This window comes from Pogoniulus pusillus, chromosome 3 (assembly GCF_015220805.1).
Source record: "Pogoniulus pusillus isolate bPogPus1 chromosome 3, bPogPus1.pri, whole genome shotgun sequence".
NCBI classification, from domain to species: domain Eukaryota; kingdom Metazoa; phylum Chordata; class Aves; order Piciformes; family Lybiidae; genus Pogoniulus; species Pogoniulus pusillus.
In genome coordinates, this window is record NC_087266.1 from 24,947,652 (window position 1) to 24,971,182 (window position 23,531).

Genomic DNA, 23,531 nt, shown 5'->3' on the forward strand with positions numbered 1-23,531 from the left:
CCCCCAGCCTTTGTGGGGGAGGGAGGACAATCAAACAACTTGTTCAAATAAATAGCTGGGAACTGACCAGTCATTGTTATGATTTAAAGAGACCTAATTTCTTAATTCTTAGATGTGTTCTGTTCTCTTCCCACACAACTACCATATGATTCCAGCCCCAAGATGAGAGCACAGGACTCTTCCAGTAGTGTGTCATGCTTCATTGCAATTCTGTGTTTGTTTGGTTTTGAATATGGTGCATTTCTTAGTTCTGCATGTTCCTGTGGATTACAGTTCTTGCATTTCTGAAGTGTCTTTTTCCTAAATGTGGTTGATTTTTGTTTATTTTTTGGGGGTCTTTTCCTCATATTTGTTCCTGAATGGTGAGCTTAGTGTCATGAAACTAAACTTTTCATCTTTCTAATCATAGTCTGTGATCCATTGCATTAAAGTGCAATGATGTAAAATAAGATCTGCTTCTGCAAGTCAGATTGTTCAGGAGGTAAAATTACGACTGAATTAAATGCACTTTATGCAGTTGAGTCCCCTCAGTAAATGTTTGAGTAATCCTGAGTGGGGATTACTCAAGTGTTTAAAATTACAAATCTGCTTAAGGGACTTTACTGAACTGAGTCCTCTGTCTCTGCATATAATTTTACTCTGCATAAGCCCAGGAGATAGTAATAATCAATGATTTGGTAATAACAGTTATGATTCTTTTAGGCAGAACCATATTTTTGTCAAATTCATATTTAAAAGATCACTGTCAAGTTGAATTTTTAGCAGCTAGTTTGTGTTTGTTTAATAGGAGTGTTGCATCTTACAGAGTCATCTTGTGAATAGTCAGCCCTGAACCATAAAAAGAAACATTTTTCTCTCAAAATTTCCTTCCTATATTGATGTAAGTTTGAAGGCTTTCACCTAGATAAAGTACCCTAAACTGACTCTGGATACCTCTGGGTGGACCCTTCATGCTATATAAGGCCCCTTTTGGAGCAGTTGTAGACGTGCTTGTGCCTTTGTAGGAGGGGAAGCTGGCTAGAGTTGAAGAAAAAAGCAAGCAAATTAGTCCAACTAAGGAAAAAAAATGGTCCAGTGGAAAAGTACATAAAGTAAACAAATGGAAAATTGGTGGAAAACTAACAGTCATTTTTATACATGAAAGAAATCAAGTGATCTTTGTATCAGTTCACAAATTGTGATCACAGTCAGTTTTACAATTTGCTTAATGCCCTCAGCTTCTTGTAATTGCATGTGGGATGAGAACTGAAAGTCAATAGAATATGTTCAGGCCATTTGACTGTGGCCTTTTAAAATGCAAAATTCGAGGCAATGCAAATCAGCTGATTCTCAAGATAATTCAGATAAATTCAAGTTTAAAATGAGCAATATGGGTCTAGAGTAGAAGAGGTTTTTTTAAAGCGTGCTGCTTTAGCGGTTACATTTTGTGTGTAAATGAAGAGTTCATTCAAATCTACTCGTTATGGTTATGTACATAACACAAAATACCTAAAACTTTAACATGCATTTTGCAACTGAACCATTGTTTTGAACTGTGCTCCTAATATTTTTAAACATCGTGGAAGAATCCTTTCAATTGCTCCCAAACTTTTCTTTTGCCTGTCCTTGCTCTACTGATACTGAGATGTGTGTACATGTGGAGTTCAAAAAAAAAAATGAATTCTTAAATTACCAAATGCATGAAAACCATCTAATACTGAAAGAATGAATCTTCATTTAACTGTCATTTCCATGCTTCTGCTCGTATCTCTAGGTGAACAAGCAAAATAATGCTGATATCAATTCTGTGTTATTTTTACATCAAAATACTTCTTGAGCTAACTCTGATCTAATCACTAGTGGTTTGTATATGGTGCGTTTCAAATCAAGGAAGCTGACCCTATATCCGATTTCAGGGTGAGAGCATGGACAACTTCAACTGGGGAGTACGCAGACGGTCCCTGGATAGCCTGGACAAGTGTGACATGCAGCTGCTGGAAGAGAGCCAGCTTTCAGGGAGCACGCCCAGCCTGAACAAAATGAACCGAGAGGACTCGGATGAGTCATCAGAGGAGGAGGACCTGACCACCAGCCAAATGTTGGAGAACTCAGACCTAGTAAGTTGCAAACTGACAATTTTTTAGAAGAGATAGGATTGCGTTTTAAAATAGGCTAGGCTTTTAGTTGCCTTTTGCTCAGGCACGGTGCAATCAGCTGACATAGGGAGTGGCACTCACTGGAGTGTTTTTGTCACTTCTTGATTTCTTTCCTTAGCTACAAACTTAAATGGGAATTTTTGATGCAAAGGTCAAAACAGAGGAAACAGCAGATCTGCTTTTTTCACCCCGGTTCTTGACAGACTAATATGTGGTAGCTTTGCACGAGTGGTCAATAGTAATTGTTCTGATATGTCTGATACTCAAAAGAAATAAGACTCCACTTAGCAAACTGTGAGATTTTCATTGTCCACTTCTGGAATGTTTGCATGCAATTCTTACTACAGAAACATTGAAAGCATTTAACATATCTGCATGGACAAACTGAGGGCCACTGTCGCAGCCCTTTAAGACAGTGCCTGGTTTGCATGTTCATAAAAGCAGTGTGTTAGGGTAGCTGCGTACTCAGTTCTGTGCTCCTGTTGTCTTTTAAACAGATTATTACTCTTTCCCCATCTGAGGATACAAATCATATTGACTCCCTTTCTACGTCATGCGACACAACCTCAGCAGACCCTCATCATTTTAACATGGGAACATCCAGCTTCGATGTGTCTTTGCCTGATATGAATAATCTCCAAGTGTCTGAAGGATCTAAGGTGAATGCACTTTTACTTTCTTTCCCACCTGGGCTGGGCTTTATGTAACACTGTTACAAGTTTGTTTTACTTACGTTTTCGTGAAGGGTTTTGAAAGCAAGTACATTATGCCTTCCTATATGCAATGGCATAGTACAATGTATTCATATGCTCCTGCACATTCATACCCTTTTCTTTTTCAATTATACTTTCTTCATTAAAGAATTTTATTTGCACTACATGTGCACCAAGATACTACAAGCTCATTTGAAGACAAGTTCATGAACTAGCTACAAGTTATAACCCCAAGGGAATATTTTTCCTTTCAAAGACTGATATGCCAGCTCATGTGGTGGGTGTATGCGTGTATTCTCAGAAGCATTTTTGTGGGGGGGAACCTATTGTACAGTTGTGTGCATTGGCTTCAGTTCTTGTCTTTTGGCAGACACTCAGAAATTTTAAATTCATGACTGCAATATTAAACCATCTTGAGGGGGTGAGGAGGCAGGATTTGCAAGGATACAACAACCATATTCACTTTGGTGTAGTTCAGACAGTTGTATCTGAAGATGAGGGTAGAGTAAGGCTGGTAAAGTATTATCAATGTGGGGACAGTTTCTTTCATTTTCTTGTTTGATAATGCTTGAGGTGAGACTCCTCCACCTCTCAGTGTATCTTTGGATGCATAATCTGGGGTGAGGTGCAAGGGAAGGTTAGTGGCTTTATGATATTGTTGCCTTAACCAGTGAAGCTTTCTCTGTCATGTTGAGTTGGATGACATTTGCAGAAGGAGCGGTGTAAGAAACTGGGGCAGGAGAAGAGTATGCCTTACGTAGTTATCAGCTTTCATACCCGTTCTTGCCCTTGGTCCCTTCCAAATGCAGCCGCACAAAATATTGATACAGTACTTCTGGCACTGCTTCTAATAGAGGTAATGGAACTTCTGAGTGAAGAAGTCATCAAAAATCAGGTTGGAATTGTCCTGAATAATGAATAAATTGTGTCAGAAACCTCCCCAGGAGGAAGAAAGGACAGAAATGTGGGTAATGATAGGAAAGGAAGGGAATGCTCCTGCATCAGGAATGGTGTGGTCAGCAGGAGCAGGGAGGTCATTCTGCCCCTGTACTCTGCACTGGTTAGACCACACCTTGAGTACTGTGTTCAGTTCTGGGCCCCCCAGTTTAGAAGGGACGTTGAGATGCTTGAGCGTGTCCAGAGAAGGGCGACGAGGCTGGTGAGAGGCCTTGAGCACAGCCCTACGAGGAGAGACTGAGGGAGCTGGGATTGTTTAGCCTGGAGAAGAGGAGGCTCAGGGGTGACCTTATTGCTGTCTACAACTACCTGAGGGGTGGTTGTGGCCAGGAGGAGGTTGCTCTCTTCTCTCAGGTGGCCAGCGCCAGAACAAGAGGACACAGCCTCAGGCTATGCCAGGGGAAATTTAGGCTCGAGGTGAGGAGAAAGTTCTTCACTGAGAGAGTCATTGGGCACTGGAATGGGCTGCCCAGGGAGGTGGAGTTGCCATCCCTGGAGCTGTTCAAGGCAGGATTGGATGTGGCACTTGGTGCCATGGTCTAGCCTTGAGCTCTGTGGTAAAGGGTTGGACTTGATGATCTGTGAGGTCTCTTCCAGCCCTGATGATACTGTGATACTGTGAATCTTTCAAGTAATGGTTGTGGGAAAAGTAAACTCATTAGGTAAACATCAAGGTAAACATTTGTCAAAACACCTATTAGTAGACAACTTAACCACATAAGCATTAGCAGCAAAAGTTGGCAGAATTTCGGTTTAGGAAACTGCAGTCAGAACAGATCTGTTTGTAGCTGGTGACTGAAGATAATCTCATACATCCAGCTGCCACAGCTATTGGCATGTACATGAAGAACTGCAAATTCATATATGCTTGGGGTTTTAGAATCCTTATTGTGAACGTGTTCTTTGATGTCCCAATACCAATGTGCCAGTGTTCATCAAAAAAATGAAAAGCTTTGGAAGAAGTAATGAAGTGAAGAATGTCAAATCACCTGTGGTGGGTTGGGAACTTCACACCCCCATCTCCAGTTAAGATTTACCAGACCAGCTCAGATGGCTTGGAAGATAAAGCTGTATTTACAGCAAAGCTAAATTTACAGGCATATATACAAAATCTATTTACATGTATTTACAATTACAGACAATTTAGAAATAATGGCTTTCTTTCAAGCTCATATTTCATATTTGAAAGTAGTTAATCCTAACTACTTGAAGAAGCATGAAACATTTATGCTAGCTGCTCTGGTTCCTATTCTGGTAATTTCCTTCTGAACGTGGTTTGTGCTCTTGATCCATTTTGTCCATGCTCAACTCAGGAATGTTCCTATTATTTTTTGCTTAGAAAACAAAACAATGACCAAAAGAAAGCAAACTAACAAAACCAAACAACACTTTCTGATACGAATCTTGTTTAATTCTTAAAAATGCAATTCTGTAGGATCCAAGCAGGTCTGGTAAACTGCAGAGGGCCACGTTCTCTTGTAATTCCACCATTCAAGGGTTTCCCACTGTATCAGCCTCCAGCATATGTGCACAAATACCCACCTTATGAGATGCTCCAAACATGAAAGACAGAGTTTGAGCTACCCCCTGCAGTCACCCCTACAGGAACTGCTTTTTGGGACACTATGGATGATGCAGGCAAAAACATTTTTTCAGATGAAAAACGTAGGAGAAATTGGAATGTTTCAAACAGAAATCAAGAGCTTTAGATGCTAATGTCTGAAAATGGAAGGGAGTGATAGAAGTATAACCCTTTTAGTGGCCTGTAGAATGCTTTGGATTTGGAATTAAAGTTATTATGTAAATTGTATGCTAAAAATAGTTCTCAATTCTAAACATACATAGAGTCTTCCAGACAGTGACTATTTTCAATTTTGAGAGGCTTTAAGACACTCTTGGACAATATAAATTGATAAGTGAAGTGGACAGCTTGACAGTGACAAGAACTGTATTGTTTTCCCTGAAAATTCTTCCCTCCTATGTTGTCAAATGCACTGATATCTGAAATTCTTTGCTAAAGAAATAAAGTTGAAGAAATGCCTTAAAAATAGCTGTAAGAAAGAAACTTAAGCAAATACACTATTTTTGAAGAAGTGTAACTTGATTAATGTAATTTATGATCTGTGGCTTTATATTATAGTTATAATCTGTGCAGTTTAATGTCTCAGGTGATCTTTGTTAAATGCTTTCTATTTATTAGCTCAATTAACTTAGTAATTTACTGTTTTCTAAGACATCATCATTCATTCCCCTAGGTTGAAGCTGTACATGAAGAACAAGATATAGCAGTCCATGAGGATGACCTTTCAGGATCTACGAATGAAATCCCTGGAGCATTTGAATGCAGTGATAGTCTTAGTCTGGATATGACAGAGACTGAAGAGAAAGTTGACAGGCTGGAACAGTTTGCTCTTGCTAGGTACTTGTGTGCTATTCTTCATAAAAGTCCTTTTGCACTGTACAACAATATGGCAAGAAGATATTAGTTAATTAGGTTTAGCCATAGGAAGTATAAAATTCACAAGAGTTCAGAGCACTGAGGAGACAATGCTATAATTACCTGCATAAAACTATTACAATTTAGAAAATCCACAGTAATGGAAATACTATTTAGGTAACTGTTCAACACATCAGCCATGTAGTCATCCTTCTGATTTCTTATGGGTCATAAGGAAGCATGGTTGGACACATGTATGTGTTTGTTTCAGCAAAGCATCAAGATTTCTTTTTCTGTGCCTCACAGAGCACTTTGAGAATTTGGATGCTGAGACTGCAGTGAGCCCATGTTTAGGGAAAGGAAAGGACTGAGGTTATATAAAGAAGCTTGCTTTATGTCTGTGTGCCACAGGTTTCAGGGTGACCGTTCCTGTTCTTGGGAGCCATAGGAGGTATTTCTCCATCCCAGAGAGTAATACACTCTTAAAGTTGCATAGTACCCTTTAGAAGGTAGTCAGCCTGTTTCACTAGTCCTGCAGTGCTAAAATAGTGCTCTGTCCTAAGAACAATGTGGAGAAGGGATGAATCTTCTCCAATCCCTTACTTTGAGGGGAAACTAAACAGAGCAATATATATGTTGTTTGTACACAATGAGATTCTTTTCAGTACCCAAATTTTCCTAGAAGATGGGGGAGTGGGTGTGTTTATATTTCTTTCTCCGTGGGAATATTTGTCCTCCTGTGAAGTTTCATCCTTCTTCCTCCAAACAGTGATAGGATAGGACAAATCAAGTATTCTCAGATGGAGGAAAATAATGTATAATGGCCTTGAGATGGGGATTCTGACTTGCAGTTTTTCTCATTGTAGCCAACATTTTGCCAGTCTTCAAAAGTGATTTGAAAGTTTTTAGAAAGGTGCCATAATTGGTCTCATTGTTTTCTCTCTATTACAGTGAACTCTATGTGCCAGCTTCTTGGTATTCTCCTCTCATCACATTTGGTTTGGGTTGGTTTCTTTGTCTTTCTTCTACAGTTATGGTGATGTTGATCGAAGTGCCTCCCCTCCTCCTTCACCATTCTTTTCTGCCATCCTTGCTGCATTCCAGCCAGCAGCATGTGACGATGCAGAAGAAGCTTGGCGTAGTCATATCAATCAGCTCATGTCTGATTCTGATGGTTCCTGTGCAGTTTATACATTTCATGTGTTCTCTTCCCTGTTTAAGGTGAGAACATAAATTTTAAGGGGCAAAATCAAAATGTTTAGATTATGCAGCTATTAAGATGGTTCTTGATAGTAGTAGTACCTCAGTATACAATCATTGTATACTCCCGGGTATGTACCCATTGTAATTTTGCATGCTGCAGGCTTGCCATGATAGGTTTTCATGTAGAACTGTCTTATAATACCAATTTTGTTGTAAAAATAGCATGTGTCTCATACTTACAGGTTTGGAGATAATGTTAAAAATATGGATCCCACTTAAAGAGTCTTTGTTCTTCAGTACTTTACCATCAGCCTGAAACAGCAACTCCGAGAGACACAAATTAGCCTTTTCATCTCAGACTATTGTTAATGTGTTCTTTCATCTCAAACTGTTGAAATGTGACCGTGTGCCTGTATATGTCAGCATTATTAAATATTCTGTACCACCTAATTATCTGAACAGAAATAAGCAGCTGCAGTCATATACCTTAAATTCCAGAGACTGAGTGTGAAGCTCAGAATTACATTTCTCCTTTCTAAAACTGCATGCTTACAGAGATAAGAATCTTGAAAAAAGATAAGAGCAATCAAAAAAGAAAAGAGGCAAATGTACAAGCTGATTTAAGGAATGACTGTCTGGTTTTACCTGTCACTAGCTTCGAGGTCTATTTTAATTGTTTCTCCTGCTTTGTATAACACAGCTGCAGGATGTTTCACATGCTGCAGCAGTGTTCACAGCATCCTGGTAACTTCATGCCAAGTTTAAGTGCCTGTGATCTCAGAATACACAATTTGTATTATCAGGCTACCCATTGCTAATGTTAATCTCAAGAACTTTTCATACCCTTATAAGAAAGAATCACCATACAATAAGAATCTCTCATCCATCCTGTTTCCTTTGTGTTCCACTGGAGTTACTGACATATCTTCTCTAGCCTCACACTATATCTTCCTTTAAACATTACACCACTGAAAATATGGGTGCCTTATAGTAATACTATTTTCCCAGATTTTTTTTCATAAGATCTCAGCTTGTCTGAAGTTGTATTGTTTGCATCATCTAACTTTTCTGCATCCACTAACTTAGAAGACTTTTGACCCTCGCAATGTGAAGTTTCAGAAACAAGCCCAGTGTGTGCCAGGCTTACAACAGAAAACACTGCCAAAATATTTAACTGTGAAACAAAATCCTTGTTTGGAGGAGCTTGTCAACTAAATACTTGGTGAAGTGAAGGCAGTGTGCGTTCCAGGGCACCTACATTTCAGTTTGCATCAAGTTAATGGTATCTTGGATGTTTGCCCAAAATATGCTAAACTTGTTTAAAATTCCAGAAACTATTGAAGTATTTTTTCCTGTAAACAAATCACAGCTCAGAGATCTCCAGATTATCTGTTAGGGATGCCTCTTTGTTTCCCATCAAATCAGATGTCTTCCAGCAGGCCAGCCAGTTCCAAGACAAGTAGATCTGAAAGCTAACAAGTAGTTTCCACAATCAGGCCCTTTTGCCCTTTTGTTACAGAAAGTTCTCTTCCAAGAAAAGGAAACCTGAGGCTAAGAATAAAATGGTTGGATAATATTCTGTTATTATTTAAACTGACATAAAGCACAGCAACTATCTACTTTAAAACCCTATTCTGTACATACCTTCTTTAGCTGTAGTTGGTTATTGCTTTTATATATATATATATGGAAAAAAAAGCAGTAAAGGAAGGATACATTTTTTCCTGAGTTACTACTTGAAAAGCAAATGCAGAGCCTATATTTCAGCCTAAGTGCTTACCAGCAGTCACTATAAAAGAATTACCTGTTTTAAAGAAGGTATTCCTGTTTAAAAACTTCTCTCTCCTAGAATGCATTTAATTATTTTCCACCTCTCATCCAATCTAGTATGCAGATCTTGTTCCACAAAACACTGCCTTCCTGGTTATTCACCATCCTGGTGTGCTCTGTGGTTTCTTTCATCCTAGATGTACAACCTTGTCCTCATTTATTTTCCCTGCATTGCTTCTCCAGTTTACAAAAATCAGCCTGAATTCTGACCCAAGGAGTTTGCAGCCTCTGAAGCACAATCATCCATGCATTTAATAAGCATGGTGCATATTCTGTTATATTTTCATTAATGGCCTGATAAGTGCCTGAGACAGTCCCCAGTGGAAACTTCTGTTTGAGACACAATCCCCTCCTCTTTTCATCTTTGTGTTTGGACAGTGAATCTCTGATAATTAACCTCTGAATAATTAACTTCTTGACCAGGTTTCTCTGCCTTACTTCTAATGTAGCAAATGAATCAATAGATAATATATCAATTGTTTCTCCTCACAGAAAAAAAATAGCTCTTCTTGAAAATGAAATAGTTGAGTATGATTTGTTCTGACCACATCTCTACTGCCTGCTATTCATCTCTTATGTGCTCCCTCATTTCCTGAACTTCGTGTTTAGTTCTATTGCTCTTGGGTTTTGGTTGGGGTTTTTTGAGATAAGCATTTTCCTCCATTTTTTTCCTTACAACACCTTGTGTTCTGTGAGTTCTCAAAGATGTTCTTAATGGCTCTTAGACCTCTTTAGTCAGTATTACAACTACCGTAGCATGTATTTCCCTAATCTGCAAAGACATAAAATTATCCAATCCCTTACCAGCAAGATCTGTTCTCACCTGAGTTTTCACAGATGTCACATTGTTACCCATACACAATGCTCTTTCGTGGAGCAATAAGGCAAAAGAAGGCATTAAACACACCAGTCTTGGCAGCAGTAGTTATTTCTCTCCACTTTGATTTCCTTGGTCTTCAACTTAATTATTTCTACTTTACTTCTTGACATCCTGTCTTTCTCTTACTCATTTGTTTGGCATCTCTATCTCTGACTGTTGTGCATGCATTTGTCATGCTATTTTTGGTACCCAAGCTATAATTTAATAGAGCTTCAGTTTCTGTTGTCCTTTCTTGCGTGAATATTTGTCTGAGTGAAGTATTTGTGGTTTAGCCAGGTGTATGTCTTCAGGTATTTTTTGTAACACAAGTCCCAACTTACATTCCTCAGAGAAATGAATGAAACATATTATAAAGTTGCACACTTCTGTTTTTAAAAGTACATCCACGTTACTTTCACCTGCTCGTGGCTGGCCCTGCTGAGATAATACTTTGGCAATGGAATCTGCTGTGTACTTTAAAAGATGATTATTTCAATTTCTGCAAGAATGTGTTATTCTTATTTATTATTCACTGAAAATGATTATTGGCACCAGAGTGCTTCTGGAATATTAAACTGGTTTAGGATTCAAAACACCAAAAACATCATCTGAGGAGAATAATTCCCGGATGCAATGCCATACTTCTGGAGTTCTTCCAAGCAGCAGAAAAAATGTTTAGTAAGAAGGTTTTTCCCACAGGGGAAAACAAAAGGATTTTTTTCTGATTTTGCCCTGCTGCTGTTTGACATAAGGATGTCCATTATGTTATCTGATTATCCACTTGACATGGAATACTAACGGAACAATGCCCGGAACGGGCAGAAAAAGTAATGAGCTGATCAACTCTGTTAACTCTGGACAACCAAGAAAAAACAAAAAAAAGCTACTTGTGGGTAAAAGGATTTATACAGATTGAATTGTCTGTACAAGAATGAATGTGTTATAGCAGTAGATCATTATGAATTCTGTAGTTAGTTTCACAGCTGCCCAGCTGTGCAGTCACCAGCATTACCATTATTCAGTACCCATGAGCAAAAGTTCAGTTCTCCATAGGTAGATATTCTCTTTGACACAAGTTATTATGTGAAGGAGAGAAAAAAAACCCATGTTTACAAAAGAAAGAAGCTTGAATAAAGAATGCAATAATCTATATTTTGCTTTCCAGAACATTCAGAAAAGATTCTGCTTCCTAACCTGCGATGCGGCTAGTTACCTGGGAGACAACCTGCGAGGAATAGGCTCCAAGTTTGTGAGATCTTCTCAGATGTTAACATCGTGTTCAGAATGTCCCACCCTTTTTGTAGATGCAGAAACAGTGAGTATATTCCTTTCAAGAGGCGTGTGCTGCATTGCAGTGTGTGGAGAATTTTTTTAAGGGCGTGTAGTCATAGGACAAGGGGTAATGGCTTTAAACTGAAAGGGGGAAGGTTTTGATTAGGTATAAGGAGAAATTTCTTTGCTGTGAGGCTGGTGAGATGCCAAAACAGCTCTCCTGGGAAGCTGTCCATGCTCAGGCCCAGGAACTGTTCAAGGCCAGGTCAGATGGGGCTTTAAGCAAGCTGGTTTATTGGAAGGTATCCTTGCACCTGGCATCAAGGTTGGAACTAGATACCTTGAAGGTCCCTTCCAACCCAAATCATTCTATAATTCTGTGATTTTACTGTCTGTTTCACTTCTGAGCAATTGCTGAACAGATGTGTCAAAGAGGTGCTCACCTTCTATCTCTAATTTTTATCTCTTGTTTTTAACCATGTTGTGATTAATTTTCCATATTATTTTATGTACTGGCAGATAGGCAATATAGACTCATGGAACACTTACAATGTGTTGAACCTGTGTACCAAAAAAAAGATATAAAACAGGTGCCCACCAGTCTCAGTTGGCTCCAAAAACAGAAAAGAAGCAGCTGTTTTTTTGCATAGTTTGGAATGAAAGACAGTAATATGTTTAGTGGTTTCCTTTGAGTCAACTGTGATGTGAGGTAGATGATAAAAATGTATTAGGGAGTGAATGAGAAGGCCTTTCTCATTGTTTTTGTTCTGGCTCATATTCATCCAGCAGCATCAGGACAATGTGGCTTCACACAGAAGTATAGAGGTGGGAACTTGCAGTGTGTAATCTCAGACCAACTACTGTGACCATAAAAGAGCTGTGCCTTGCATCATCAGAGAGCTGTGGAGTTTAGCTAGTTAACCTTTGTGCAGTACATTTATTTTAGGGGAGGTCTTCTGCAAAGCTGTTGGATGCAGAGCACAGTTCAATTCACATTGTCATAGGTGCAGCTTTTGCTGTTGAGTTTTCAGCATACTACTCTATTTACATATATCTAAATCTGAGTATTATTTGGCAACATATTTGCTGTTCTTTCTCCTCCATTAATATTTTTATTCTTTCATAGTGACATTTACTAGACCTTTTGATTTCATTTCTCCAGCTACTCTCTTGTGGCCTTCTTGAGAAGCTGAAGTTCAGTGTTCTAGAACTGCAGGAGTACCTGGACACATACAACAACAGGAAAGAAGCAACACTCTCGGTATGCTGGAAAATGTTACGTTCTTGGATTTGTACCTGCATATATTTAGGCTATCAGGAGGCTACAGATACACTCAGATCTTTCTAAACTAATATTCAGTAGAAGAACACATTTCAGATACTGCATTCATTAAATATTTCATCCTGAAAAAACAGTTGTTGCAGCCTTCATTTTAGAAACATTGGCATCTTTAATATTTCTGTTCTTTCTCCTCTTTGGTTATTCATTTATTTTCTTAGTTTATGCAATTCAAATACTAATGAAAATCAAGACTACACTTTTTGAAGTACAATCAGAGCAAATGACCACAGCCTGTGTGAATAAGTGTAATTGCATATTTTTATTTGTTTACATGCTGTGCTGTGAAACTACTACTGCTTACGTTTCTTCAAGTCAAGCTATAGGCTTTATTCATGCCTTCTTTTAATATCTCTCTGAAAACAGTGGCTTGCAAACTGCAAAGCAACATTTGCTGGGGGCTCACGAGATGGAGTTATTACCTGCCAGCCAGGAGACTCAGAAGAGAAGGTAACGAATGAGCAGTATTATGTCTGTCCTGTAAAGTGACATGTGTGATATATCTTGTTCTTGGACCCAAAAGAGCTTGCTATACTTGGAAATAATCCAGTTTTCACACTTAAGGCTTGAAGGTATTGTTATTGCCTCAGTTTTGCTGCCTGGCCTCAGGAAAAGGGAAGTATTCAGAGGCAATACTTCTGCCTTCCTAGTTTAGATGAAGAAGCAGAGCTAACCCTGCCTGGGTTGTGTGTGCTGTCCCTTTTATGTAGACATTGCAGCAGAAGCTTCCCTCAGCACAGTGTCTCTGAAAATCACTCCTGGTGTGCTGTAGTTCCACATTACATCTGTTTTCTCTACAGCTGTTACACACTCGGTCTGCCCCTGCCCCCAGCAAGACTTTAATGACTATAAAATAGCCAGCAAAGTAATTTATGCTGTAGTTAATGATTTATAAGGCAAAATACCTCTATCACTTTTGAACAAAGGTTTTACATGCATATGTGTAAATATATATGTATATATACATAAATATATGTATATATTTCCTGTGTTGATCCCAGTTAAGAGATCAGTCTTTTCAGAAATTGGCACCATTGGCAGGCATTCATGTTACCTGATAGGCTTTGTGTAGGAAACAGCTGGTATCTTGGTGGTGTAGAATGAGCTAAAAAATGTTATTCTGTGGTGTGATTTTTTTCATTTTGGAGAGGTGGGGAAAACATGGGGAAAGAAAAAAGATGGAGAGAATTAGCCAAAACTAGGAAGCAGAAGCAGCATGTAAAAGAAAGTGACATCTCCTCTTTGCATGTATTTTAACTTATAAAAGATAATGATGAAATCTTCAGCTCACAGTTGCCTGTTGTAATGATTTTTTTTTCCAAATACATTTGTTTATTCTCATATTGGCTTCAATTTGTCTTCTCCCATAGTTCACTTTATTTGCTTTTGGGTTTATCTCAACCTCTTTCCTACTTTGGTGTGTTTGTCTTCCTGTCTTTGAATTCTCTTGACTTTTTAATTTATTTTCTTTTAACACTGTTCCCCAAGAATCTCAAATCCTTGCCACCCCTGCATTTTGGCTTCCTCGACGTTATTAGCAAATCTAACTTGCTAATAAATCCTCTGGCTGCAATCACAGGCAGAGGGAAAACTCTTCAATTTTCCCTTACCTGGTATTGACACCAGAAAAAGTTACAGATACCTTCCAGTGCATTAAAATAAGATACTGTCTCTTCTGTAATTGTAACAGTGAACAGGGAAGTTGCAAGTAAGGCATTCTCAAATATAAAAAAGAAAGACCTTGAATACATGCTACTACCTTTCCTGCAAGTGCATCAGGAGAGGGAAGTAAAATATACGTAGGGAGCCTAACTACTGGAGCATGCATAGGTTCACTGTTCCCACTGATGCACATCACCCTGAAGAGTGACCTCAGACTGTAATGTTACCTACCCTGGTATCTACATTTTGACTTCTCTTAATCTCCTCTTTGGAGACCAATAAAGAAGGATGGAGGATACACATCCTTCTGATAATCTACATTGTTCCTTTTTTGAAAAAGTAGAGAGAAGGCTGAGGATAAGGAATAAACTGTGATGGGACTTCATATAATTGGCCTAAATGTATCCAGAAGTTAAATGTCATGTTCCACGTGCGTGTGCTTTTAGAAGTTCTATTTCAGAAACAAATGTGTGTTTTGTGAAGCTGGGGCTAGTATTCTTAATTGCTTATTACACTGAGAAGAAAGGTTTCAAGCTCCTGCAGGAACCCCTAATCTCTCCCCAGCGTTATTGCTCAAAATGCGTTGTTCCTTGGAAGCTGACAGGACAGTAGATTTTTGACCAGCAGGCAGTTTTCCTTCCTTCTCTTCTCATTCATTTGTCAATTGAAGCAGCTCTTCCCAAAGGAACATTCTGTTCATTCGACAAAACTGTGATGGGAGGAAGAGTCCAGGGAAACTGAAGAAATATGTTTAGGAAGTAACAAACCAAAAAAAACTCTGCTCTCCAGCTGCCAAGTACTTGTTTTATCTTTCCTCTCCTCCTTTAATCTGAAAGACTATAGAATCTAATAACTGTAGGGGGAGGGAAAAGTATCTAGTGGTAGTCATAAGAGAACCTGACTAAACTCTTAAAGTAATTGAGGGTTAGATTAAGGCCTGAAGTCCCACTGAAAACTTTGGCCTGAAAAAAAATTCTTACCTAAGCACAAAGCCAGGCTGCTTCTGTAAATGATTTAGAAGTTATTGTAAGGATGAAAAATTAACACCTTACTTTACAGAAGGAAGAAATCTTAGATTCTCACAACTGGCACTTGGAAAAATCTTGGAGCATAGTCCTCTATGAATGAGGCAGACATAAGACCAAATTCAGCATTAGCACAAGCAATTGCATCACAAATGCCTGCTGATGCTGAGAATTGGCTTGGCATCAGTTTCTCTAATCAGATCTTATTTGAAAATAATTACAGATGATTTGTTGACCATTGTGACTGTTACTGAAAATGGTCAAAGAGAGAAATTGCTTATTCTGACATCAAAGAAGTTGTCATTATTCTGACAATAAAGAGGATGAAATAGAAGTCATCAAAGTCAGCTACTAGAACTAGCAACTTTTCTGAAACCTGGTAAAAGCTTCATGTCCCAGAATGTCTCTCCCTGACTTATTCTTCCATTAGAGTACAGGACTTGAATGGTTCTTTTTTTTTCCTGGAAAAATGTATACAGATGACCCTATTTTTCCTGTCAGTTAACACTGCTAATTCAAATAAGTATTTATCTCCAAATGAGACAGTTTACTCCATAAGTTCAAAATCATTATACACCTCATCAGGCCTGCATCAGGAATGGTGTGGCCAGCAGGAGCAGGGAGGTCATTCTGCCCCTGTACTCTGCACTGGTTAGACCACACCTTGAGTACTGTGTTCAGTTCTGGGCCCCCCAGTTTAGAAGGGACGTTGAGATGCTTGAGCGTGTCCAGAGAAGGGCGACGAGGCTGGTGAGAGGCCTTGAGCACAGCCCTACGAGGAGAGGGTGAGGGAGCTGGGATTGTTTAGCCTGGAGAAGAGGAGGCTCAGGGGTGACCTTATTGCTGTCTACAACTACCTGAGGGGTGGTTGTGGCCAGGAGGAGGTTGCTCTCTTCTCTCAGGTGGCCAGCACCAGAACGAGAGGACACAGCCTCAGGCTGCGCCAGGGGAGATTTAGGCTGGAGGTGAGGAGAAAGTTCTTCACTGAGAGAGTCATTGGACACTGGAATGGGCTGCCCGGGGAGGTGGTGGAGTCGCCGTCCCTGGGGCTGTTCAAGGCAAGATTGGACGTGGCACTTGGTGCCATGGTCTAGCCTTGAGCTCTGTGGTAAAGGATTGGACTTGATGATCTGTGAGGTCTCTTCCAATCCTGATAATACTGTGATACTGTGTGATACTTTCGTAAACTTTGCACATCCCAGAGCATGGCTGAAGTTCACAGGATCACAGGATGTTAGGGGTTGGAAGCGACCCAAGGAGATCATCCAGTGCAACCCCCTTCGAGTCCAACTCCCATGGGTTAATAATGGATATGGGCTTTGCAAACTCAAACTGTCAATTAGTATTTACAACCCTCTCCACCTCATGAAAATTTGACTCAAAAATTCAGAATGCACTTGATGCTATCAATCTCCTTGTGGCTAAAGGTTCAATTATATTAGTCCACCAGTAAAACTGGTGTGCCCTCTTGAGACCGTAGTCAGCTGGAGTTGGTTACAACCGTGCTGAAGGCACAGCGAGTCTCATCGTTAACTGATTATTGATTACCAAGATTTTTTTATCTCACTGCTGTTTGATGAATCCATGGATTGACAGTGAGATCAAACTGGCCTGGGTAGGCATCTTCTGTAAAGGAGGGACATAGATATGTTTTTGATTTCTCTGAACTGAGTAATTTTTATTATTCTTCAAGTCCAGTGGATATCTAACAATGGAGAGCATATGCTGTACCTCTCTTTTTCTCTCAGGTAGATAGAAAACTGTTGCACGCAGCAGTTGTTTTGTTACAGTGAGAGCCCCCTGTGCCAATAAATTACTGTTGCCACCAAAGGGGTTTTGTCTGAAGAAATGATTGTGGGAATCTCACCTCTTTCCAGTCTGTAAAAATGATTCCTTGAAAAATCAAGAAGGCAAATCAAGACTTTCCTATCTTCCTGCTCTGCTGATCTCTGAAAAGCAGCATTGCTGCTAGGGGGTGTGCCCTTCTTAGGTGTATCCTTTACTAGCTGCAAACCTCTAATTGTGTATTGACTATTAACTCATCTAAAACACCATGCTCCTTACTATCTAGAAAATGAGAAGGTCTTTAGGATCATTCCACCTGCTGCTGAGGACTGAAAGAAATGTCACTTGGTTCAACAATTAGTGTCTTTTCAACTTCCAAGGAATATTTCATTTTGTGCTGAAAGAGAGAGGAAGATTAAGTTACAGTCTTGGTATTGTACAGCAACATGGAGTGGAACATCAGTAGTTTAGGGAGATTTTGTAGCCAATGTATTTCCTTTAAGTGACAAAGTGTAATATAAAACTCTTTTTCTTTGTTAAGTTTTGAGGATTTTATGTTTTTTTTCATTGCTTGCCCTGGATTTGGAAGCAGTACAGAGAACAAAACAAAACACAAAAGACCATGGAATTCACTGATGTGCTGCTCTCCCACCCTCCCTGTTCTTTAAAGTAAATTCCATGGCAAATTAGGAATTCTGCATGGATTCCAATATTTTTGAAAGTCCAAATAAAACTTGGTGGCATGCTGAACTTCAGAGGAGCTTCAGACAGAGATAAACAAGATTTGAAAAACACAAGCCAACACACCTGTGAATTTACTAGAGCATTGTTATCTGTCTGCTCTTGCCTTCTTATCTTGGCTTCCTTTGCAAAGCTTAATTTATATGGAAGCTTAATTTATATATGGAAGCCAAGATAAAAAGGATTTTTTTCAAGTGTATCAAACAGAAGAAATAAAGCTGTCCAAGCAATGTTAAATGTGTAAAATTAAACAGCACCAGAGCTCAAAGCTTAGTTTGTCATGGTTTTAGAGAAGAGTAGCTCAGGATTTGGGATAATACTTTTCATACATTTTTAATAGCAAGGCCCATGGAAAGGAGCCAGACTGGAAAAAAAAAAGCCTATTCAAAGTTAGCATTATTTTACATTTCTGTGTTTGCTGCCTTTGTATTGAAGGTAAGGTAAATAATAAGGATTCCAAGTGTTTATTAACACTGTGTGCACATGCACTGACGTGAGGTCATAACTGGGCAGATGTCATTGTGCTTGTTAGTTACAGCATTTACACGATGACTCTGTCCATCTAAAATGTGTGAGAGTGTAAAATATGTAGGATAAGGAAAGCTGCATCAAATCTACATGGTGCAAATGTTAGTTCTTGGCGTGGAAAAGAAGAACACTAATTTTGGTAGGGGGAAAAAAAGTTAATCCCTTAATCTTTGAAATGCTAATGTGAGTCAATTAGAATTTTTATTACTATTGCAACAGGACCTAAGATGGTGAGGGACCTGGAACACAAACCCTATGAGGAGAGGCTGAGGGAGCTGGGGTTGTTTAGCCTAGAGAACAGGAGGCTCAGGTGTGACCTCATTGCTGTCTACGACTACCTGAAGGGACATTGTAGCCAAGTGGGGGTTGTTCTCTTCTCCCAGGCAACCAGCAACAGAACAAGGGGACACAGTCTCAAGTTGTGCCAGGGGAGGTATAGGCTGGATGTTAGAAGGAAGTTCTTGCCAGAGAGAGTGATTGGCATTGGAATGGGCTGCCCAGGGAGGTGGTGGAGTCACCGTCCCTGGAGGTGTTCAAGAAAAGCCTGGCTGAGGCACTTAGTGCCATGGTCTGGTTGACTGGCTAGGGCTGGGTGCTAGGTTGGACTGGATGATCTTGGAAGTCTCTTCCAACCTGGTTGATTCTACAGTTCTATGACCTACACTGACATTTTAATCGTTCCAGAATTATGAATCAGTGAATCATCACTGGTGAGGGGAAACTGTCTCAATTTGTGGCACTGCCATGCAGTAAGACAGATTTTTTTTTTTACTGCCTACTTTAGGTGATGTCTCAGTTCTAATTTAAATTTCCAGAGACTCAGATAAATTTGATAGAACAGATAACAATTTTATAAAGTCCCCTTCCCTCTTCCCCCCCCTCCTCTCCCCAAAAAAAGGGATTAGAAGTAGAGAGAGAGAGGAAGGTAAGAACACCCAAACAAATAAATCTCAATCCATTTGGAAGTTGAAAAAAAAAAAAGAAAAGTTTAACAATAATTAAAAAGGTCTCTGAGTAGGGAAGTTACAAAGGTACAGGGAAGGGAAAATAGCAAATACAAAATGTATAAATACAACCCAAGTGTGATGGCTTGGCCTGCCTCGTGGGTGATGGGCATGTGGTGAAACAAAGGAGGAACCAGGAACAGATGGTAGTGGTGGTACAACCAAGGCAGGGAGCACAGAGAGTGATGCAGAGAGAGAGAAACAGGAAGTCCCCCTGCTTTTATGGGACAGGAAGGGGGAGTGGGCTAACCACCAGCTGGTGGTGTTCAGACCCCCCAACCACCTAGGCTCAGGTTCAGGGTTACTCCCCCTGGAGGGTTAACCCTATACAGGTGATCCTGCTTTGGCAGGTGGGTTGGACTTGATGATCTCTGGAGGTCCCTTCCAACCTCTAGTATTCTGTGACAACCATAACTGAAAAGCTGTACGTAAAAAGATTTCCATACTGTGATACTGTGCCAAGTAATAAACCAGCAGTCACAAAGCTTATCCTGGAAATTTCATTAGATCTATTACATCCAAAAATAGAAGTATTTATAAATAATAGTTTTAAATAATAAAGTTCTGTTCTGTTCATCACTTGAAAAAACTCATCTATTTTTTTTAAAGTACTTTGCAATATGTGCTCTTTTTTAAAATAACAAAGCAAAATTAAATAGAAATATTATTTCAAGAGTTTTCTAACACAATTTCACTGTAAGTTCCTGAGCAAGCTATTGAGTGGGATAAATAAAAACTAATAAAGCCAAAGACCTTACTGAGGATATTTAGACTGTAATTTGCAAACAGAATTAAAGCTTGATCTTATTCAGAATGCTGTGCATGTTGTATGTGATATTTCCAACCAGTTATGAGGTTGAGGCAAGCATTGCTAATACTGCTGACAAATTTTGCTATTAAAGATGGGCTGTGCTTCCTATTGCATGCATTTCACTGACGCTATACTTTCTTTCCTTTCCTTTTCTCCTGTGCCATGCTTGCTGTGTAGCAAATGGAATCTCTTGCAGTAAGTTGAAGTTCTTTCCTATTCTTTGTCCATCTGTAGATGGACTAATACACCCCAATTTTACTGTTTTACTTCTAAGCATGTTTTTATTTTTCACTATAATTTTCCTGTAGAATATGTGGTTCTACATACAGTGATGAAAATAATTTACTAAGGTGTGTTTTGTGAAATCTAAAATCCTGCCAAAATTCTGACACTGCTGTTTTAAAGGGTCATTCACCATTATCTAGTTATTTTAAATCAAACCATTGAATTCATAGAATGTCCTAGAGTGGAATGTTTTGTTAAATGTTATTTTTAAATTTCTTAATTTTCAATTTGTCCTAATGCAAACCTAAAATATGCAGTTGCCAGCTATCCTTAAAATTGTTTTTGTTTATGTTGATTAATAGTTCACCATGATTTGTGTCTAATACTTATTCAGGAAGAAAACACAAGTGAGTTGCTTGATACGGTAACTGAGTCAATCTTGACCTTCGAGTGGCCATTAGTTTGTCTTTATTCAGGTTAGCAGCCAGAAGGGTAAAACTGGAGCTATTCAAGGTTGGGCTCAACAGGGCTCTGGGTAACCTGATCTAGTAGACAATGTACCTGCTCACTGCAGGGCAGTTGGACTGGATGACCTTTGGAGGTCCCTTCCAACCCAAACTATTCTATGATTCTATGATATTGTTCTCCACATAGTTTACAAAAAAAACCTGTGTTACATACCAAGCTATCATGGGATTTTGTTGTAGTTTTTGTTACACCATGTCCTGGCTTTCCATTGATTTTTGACTCCTTGTGACAATTTCAAGTATTTATGTATTTAACTGCTGTGTGTGATCTGCTGTAGGTGGTCCTGCTCTGGCAGGAGGATTGGACTAGATGATCTTTTGAGGTCTCTTCCAGCCCTTGAAATGATTCTGTGATTCTGATTCCATAGTGTTGCCATTTCTCAAAAAAATGAATAGAAGTAATTCTATCCTCACTTGTGCACCTCAGTCTTTGTCCCTGTTGGTAAACTGAATTCGACCAGGGAGCAAATGTATATGACCATGGACTAGCACTGGGCATGACCAGTCAGCACATTCCCTGGTTTGGGCACCAGCCAGCCCTTGACATTCCCAAGCATGGTTTGAGAGAAGACAGAAGCCAGAGACACTTCCAGGAGGTCCTGTCTGAACAGTCAGTCTTTATTTGGGAAGAGAACAGTTAGCCACACAGATGCAAGCTTGGCAGTGCTCCATAGCCTCCATTACAGACAATGGCCTCTGGACAGGTTTATCTAACAGGCATGCCCTACCTCTGCATCCTCTTGGCCACCAATAGGTTTTGCCCCTGTTGACATCAGTTCTGACCTAGCAGGTCGCACACCTATTCCCTCTCTCTTTTCCCCATCAGAGATCTGCTGCAGCTTCCTTTATCTTCTGTGGGTCTTTGCTGTCATGTCAGGTTTGGTGGCATTCCTCCCTTCCCCTTAGGGCAAGAACACTCAGACGCTGCTTACCGGTAACCAGTATTAACCATACCGACTCAGATACTGGAAACAGTTTATCTGTGACAGCACAGAGCTCAGACTAGACGCATTTACAGTACTGAACTCTGCACAGAACAACACTGAATTGCAAGCAGCCCTGTCTTTTTGGCCTTCTGCAGGACAAACCTTGCCAGGCTGACACCTGGTGGCTTGGCATTCTTCTTCTGCTCCCACTCTCCTCCATAAAGCTCCTTCAGGAGACTAGCTTTACCTGGTATTGGCAGTGCCCTTGGATGACTGTTCACAATTAGTTAGTTGATGTCCACCTCTCCCTAATGAACAAAGCTAATTTTTGCCAGAGAACCTCTCTTTTGACCTCAGCTTTGCCTGGATGGTACAGAAATTTGGGGAAGTGGAAGGATATGGTTCTAATTTGGGCTTATTAATAAAAACCTTGGCAATTCAATATTGAACTATATGTAAACAAAGACTCCAGTTAAATTAACATTTATAATGTTTTTAAGTACTTTTCATTAATATTTGTGCTGGCATTTGCACAGACCCTCAGCTCAGCAAATAACTGAAGTACAGCTAAGCATATATGAAGGAAGCAAAGACATTAATAGTTGCTGCTTGTTTTCTGACATGTTTGATGTGAAGCTCTGCTCCAGTTCCTCCAAGCAAATGGAAAGATCACTGAGCCCACTCTTAGTCACTTTGTCTGTAAGAGAAGACAAGTTAAATATGGTTTGAAGTCTGTAAGGCCTTCTTGCCAAAGGGTCAGGAGGCCTCCTGACATCCACTTGCAGATTTTTTTCAGAGATTAAATATTCCTCACTTCCCCACCATGATCCAGCTGTGGAATTAAAAGATTCCTCCACCTGACAGAAACACAGATAGCAGGACCATAAGCATAATCATTTGACTTCTCTGACAGACGTGCTTATTGTCTGTTACTTCAATGTGTCTGACACCTTTTGTGTGGTGCTGCACATTACACTGAAAGAAATAACTTCATATTCATATGACAGTACCTACTTAATCTGTGAAAATAAATTGTAGAAGCCAGATGTCCTCTTCCATACTAAACTCCATCCATTATATGATTTCTTTAAGATGGTGGAAAATGCATGAGCTGAGGTTTAAACTGTAGAGCTGGCATTTCTTCCTTTCTGCCTCTGGCTGGATTTATGGCCTCCCAGTTTTGACTGTCTTGAACAACTACTGCATTACTTCTCTCTTGAATTTCCATCCTCTCAGAAGAGGTCTATGACCAATTCTGTAATTTTAAGGAGTTTTATGTTCTATGCAGCAAAGTAATTTCCCCCAGATTCTGCCTGTGCTTTCCAGCTGCAAAATGGAGACAATGAAGATAATTTCTATAAACTGCTTTGAGATTGATGCTGATATGCACTATCTGAGAGCTATCCATTATGACTTTGATTTTCAGTGTTGTATATCATTTGTTTTCTGAAATAGTATGATCATGCTTCAGTAAAATAATGTTTCTGAAGGACTGAACTGTCACTGTATTGTATAGCTTGTTGAAAATTACCCCAGCTCACTGATCTTCATT

General features: G+C 39.5%; 1 protein-coding gene across 2 annotated transcripts in view; it reads left to right on the forward strand.

Annotated features, from left to right (window-relative positions):
* Positions 1-23,531, forward strand: part of FRY (FRY microtubule binding protein) — a 211,660-nt gene that overhangs the window by 183,107 nt on the left and 5,022 nt on the right. Inside the window, exons 52-59 of one of the 2 annotated variants that reach the window (XM_064172809.1) lie at positions 1,896-2,096; positions 2,633-2,794; positions 6,061-6,224; positions 7,274-7,463; positions 11,300-11,449; positions 12,569-12,667; positions 13,112-13,195; positions 20,479-20,496. In XM_064172809.1, coding sequence (XP_064028879.1) covers positions 1,896-2,096; positions 2,633-2,794; positions 6,061-6,224; positions 7,274-7,463; positions 11,300-11,449; positions 12,569-12,667; positions 13,112-13,195; positions 20,479-20,496 — 1,068 coding nt within the window. The remainder of the gene's footprint in view (positions 1-1,895; positions 2,097-2,632; positions 2,795-6,060; positions 6,225-7,273; positions 7,464-11,299; positions 11,450-12,568; positions 12,668-13,111; positions 13,196-20,478; positions 20,497-23,531) is intronic. The other variant, XM_064172802.1, reaches the window with a different exon arrangement.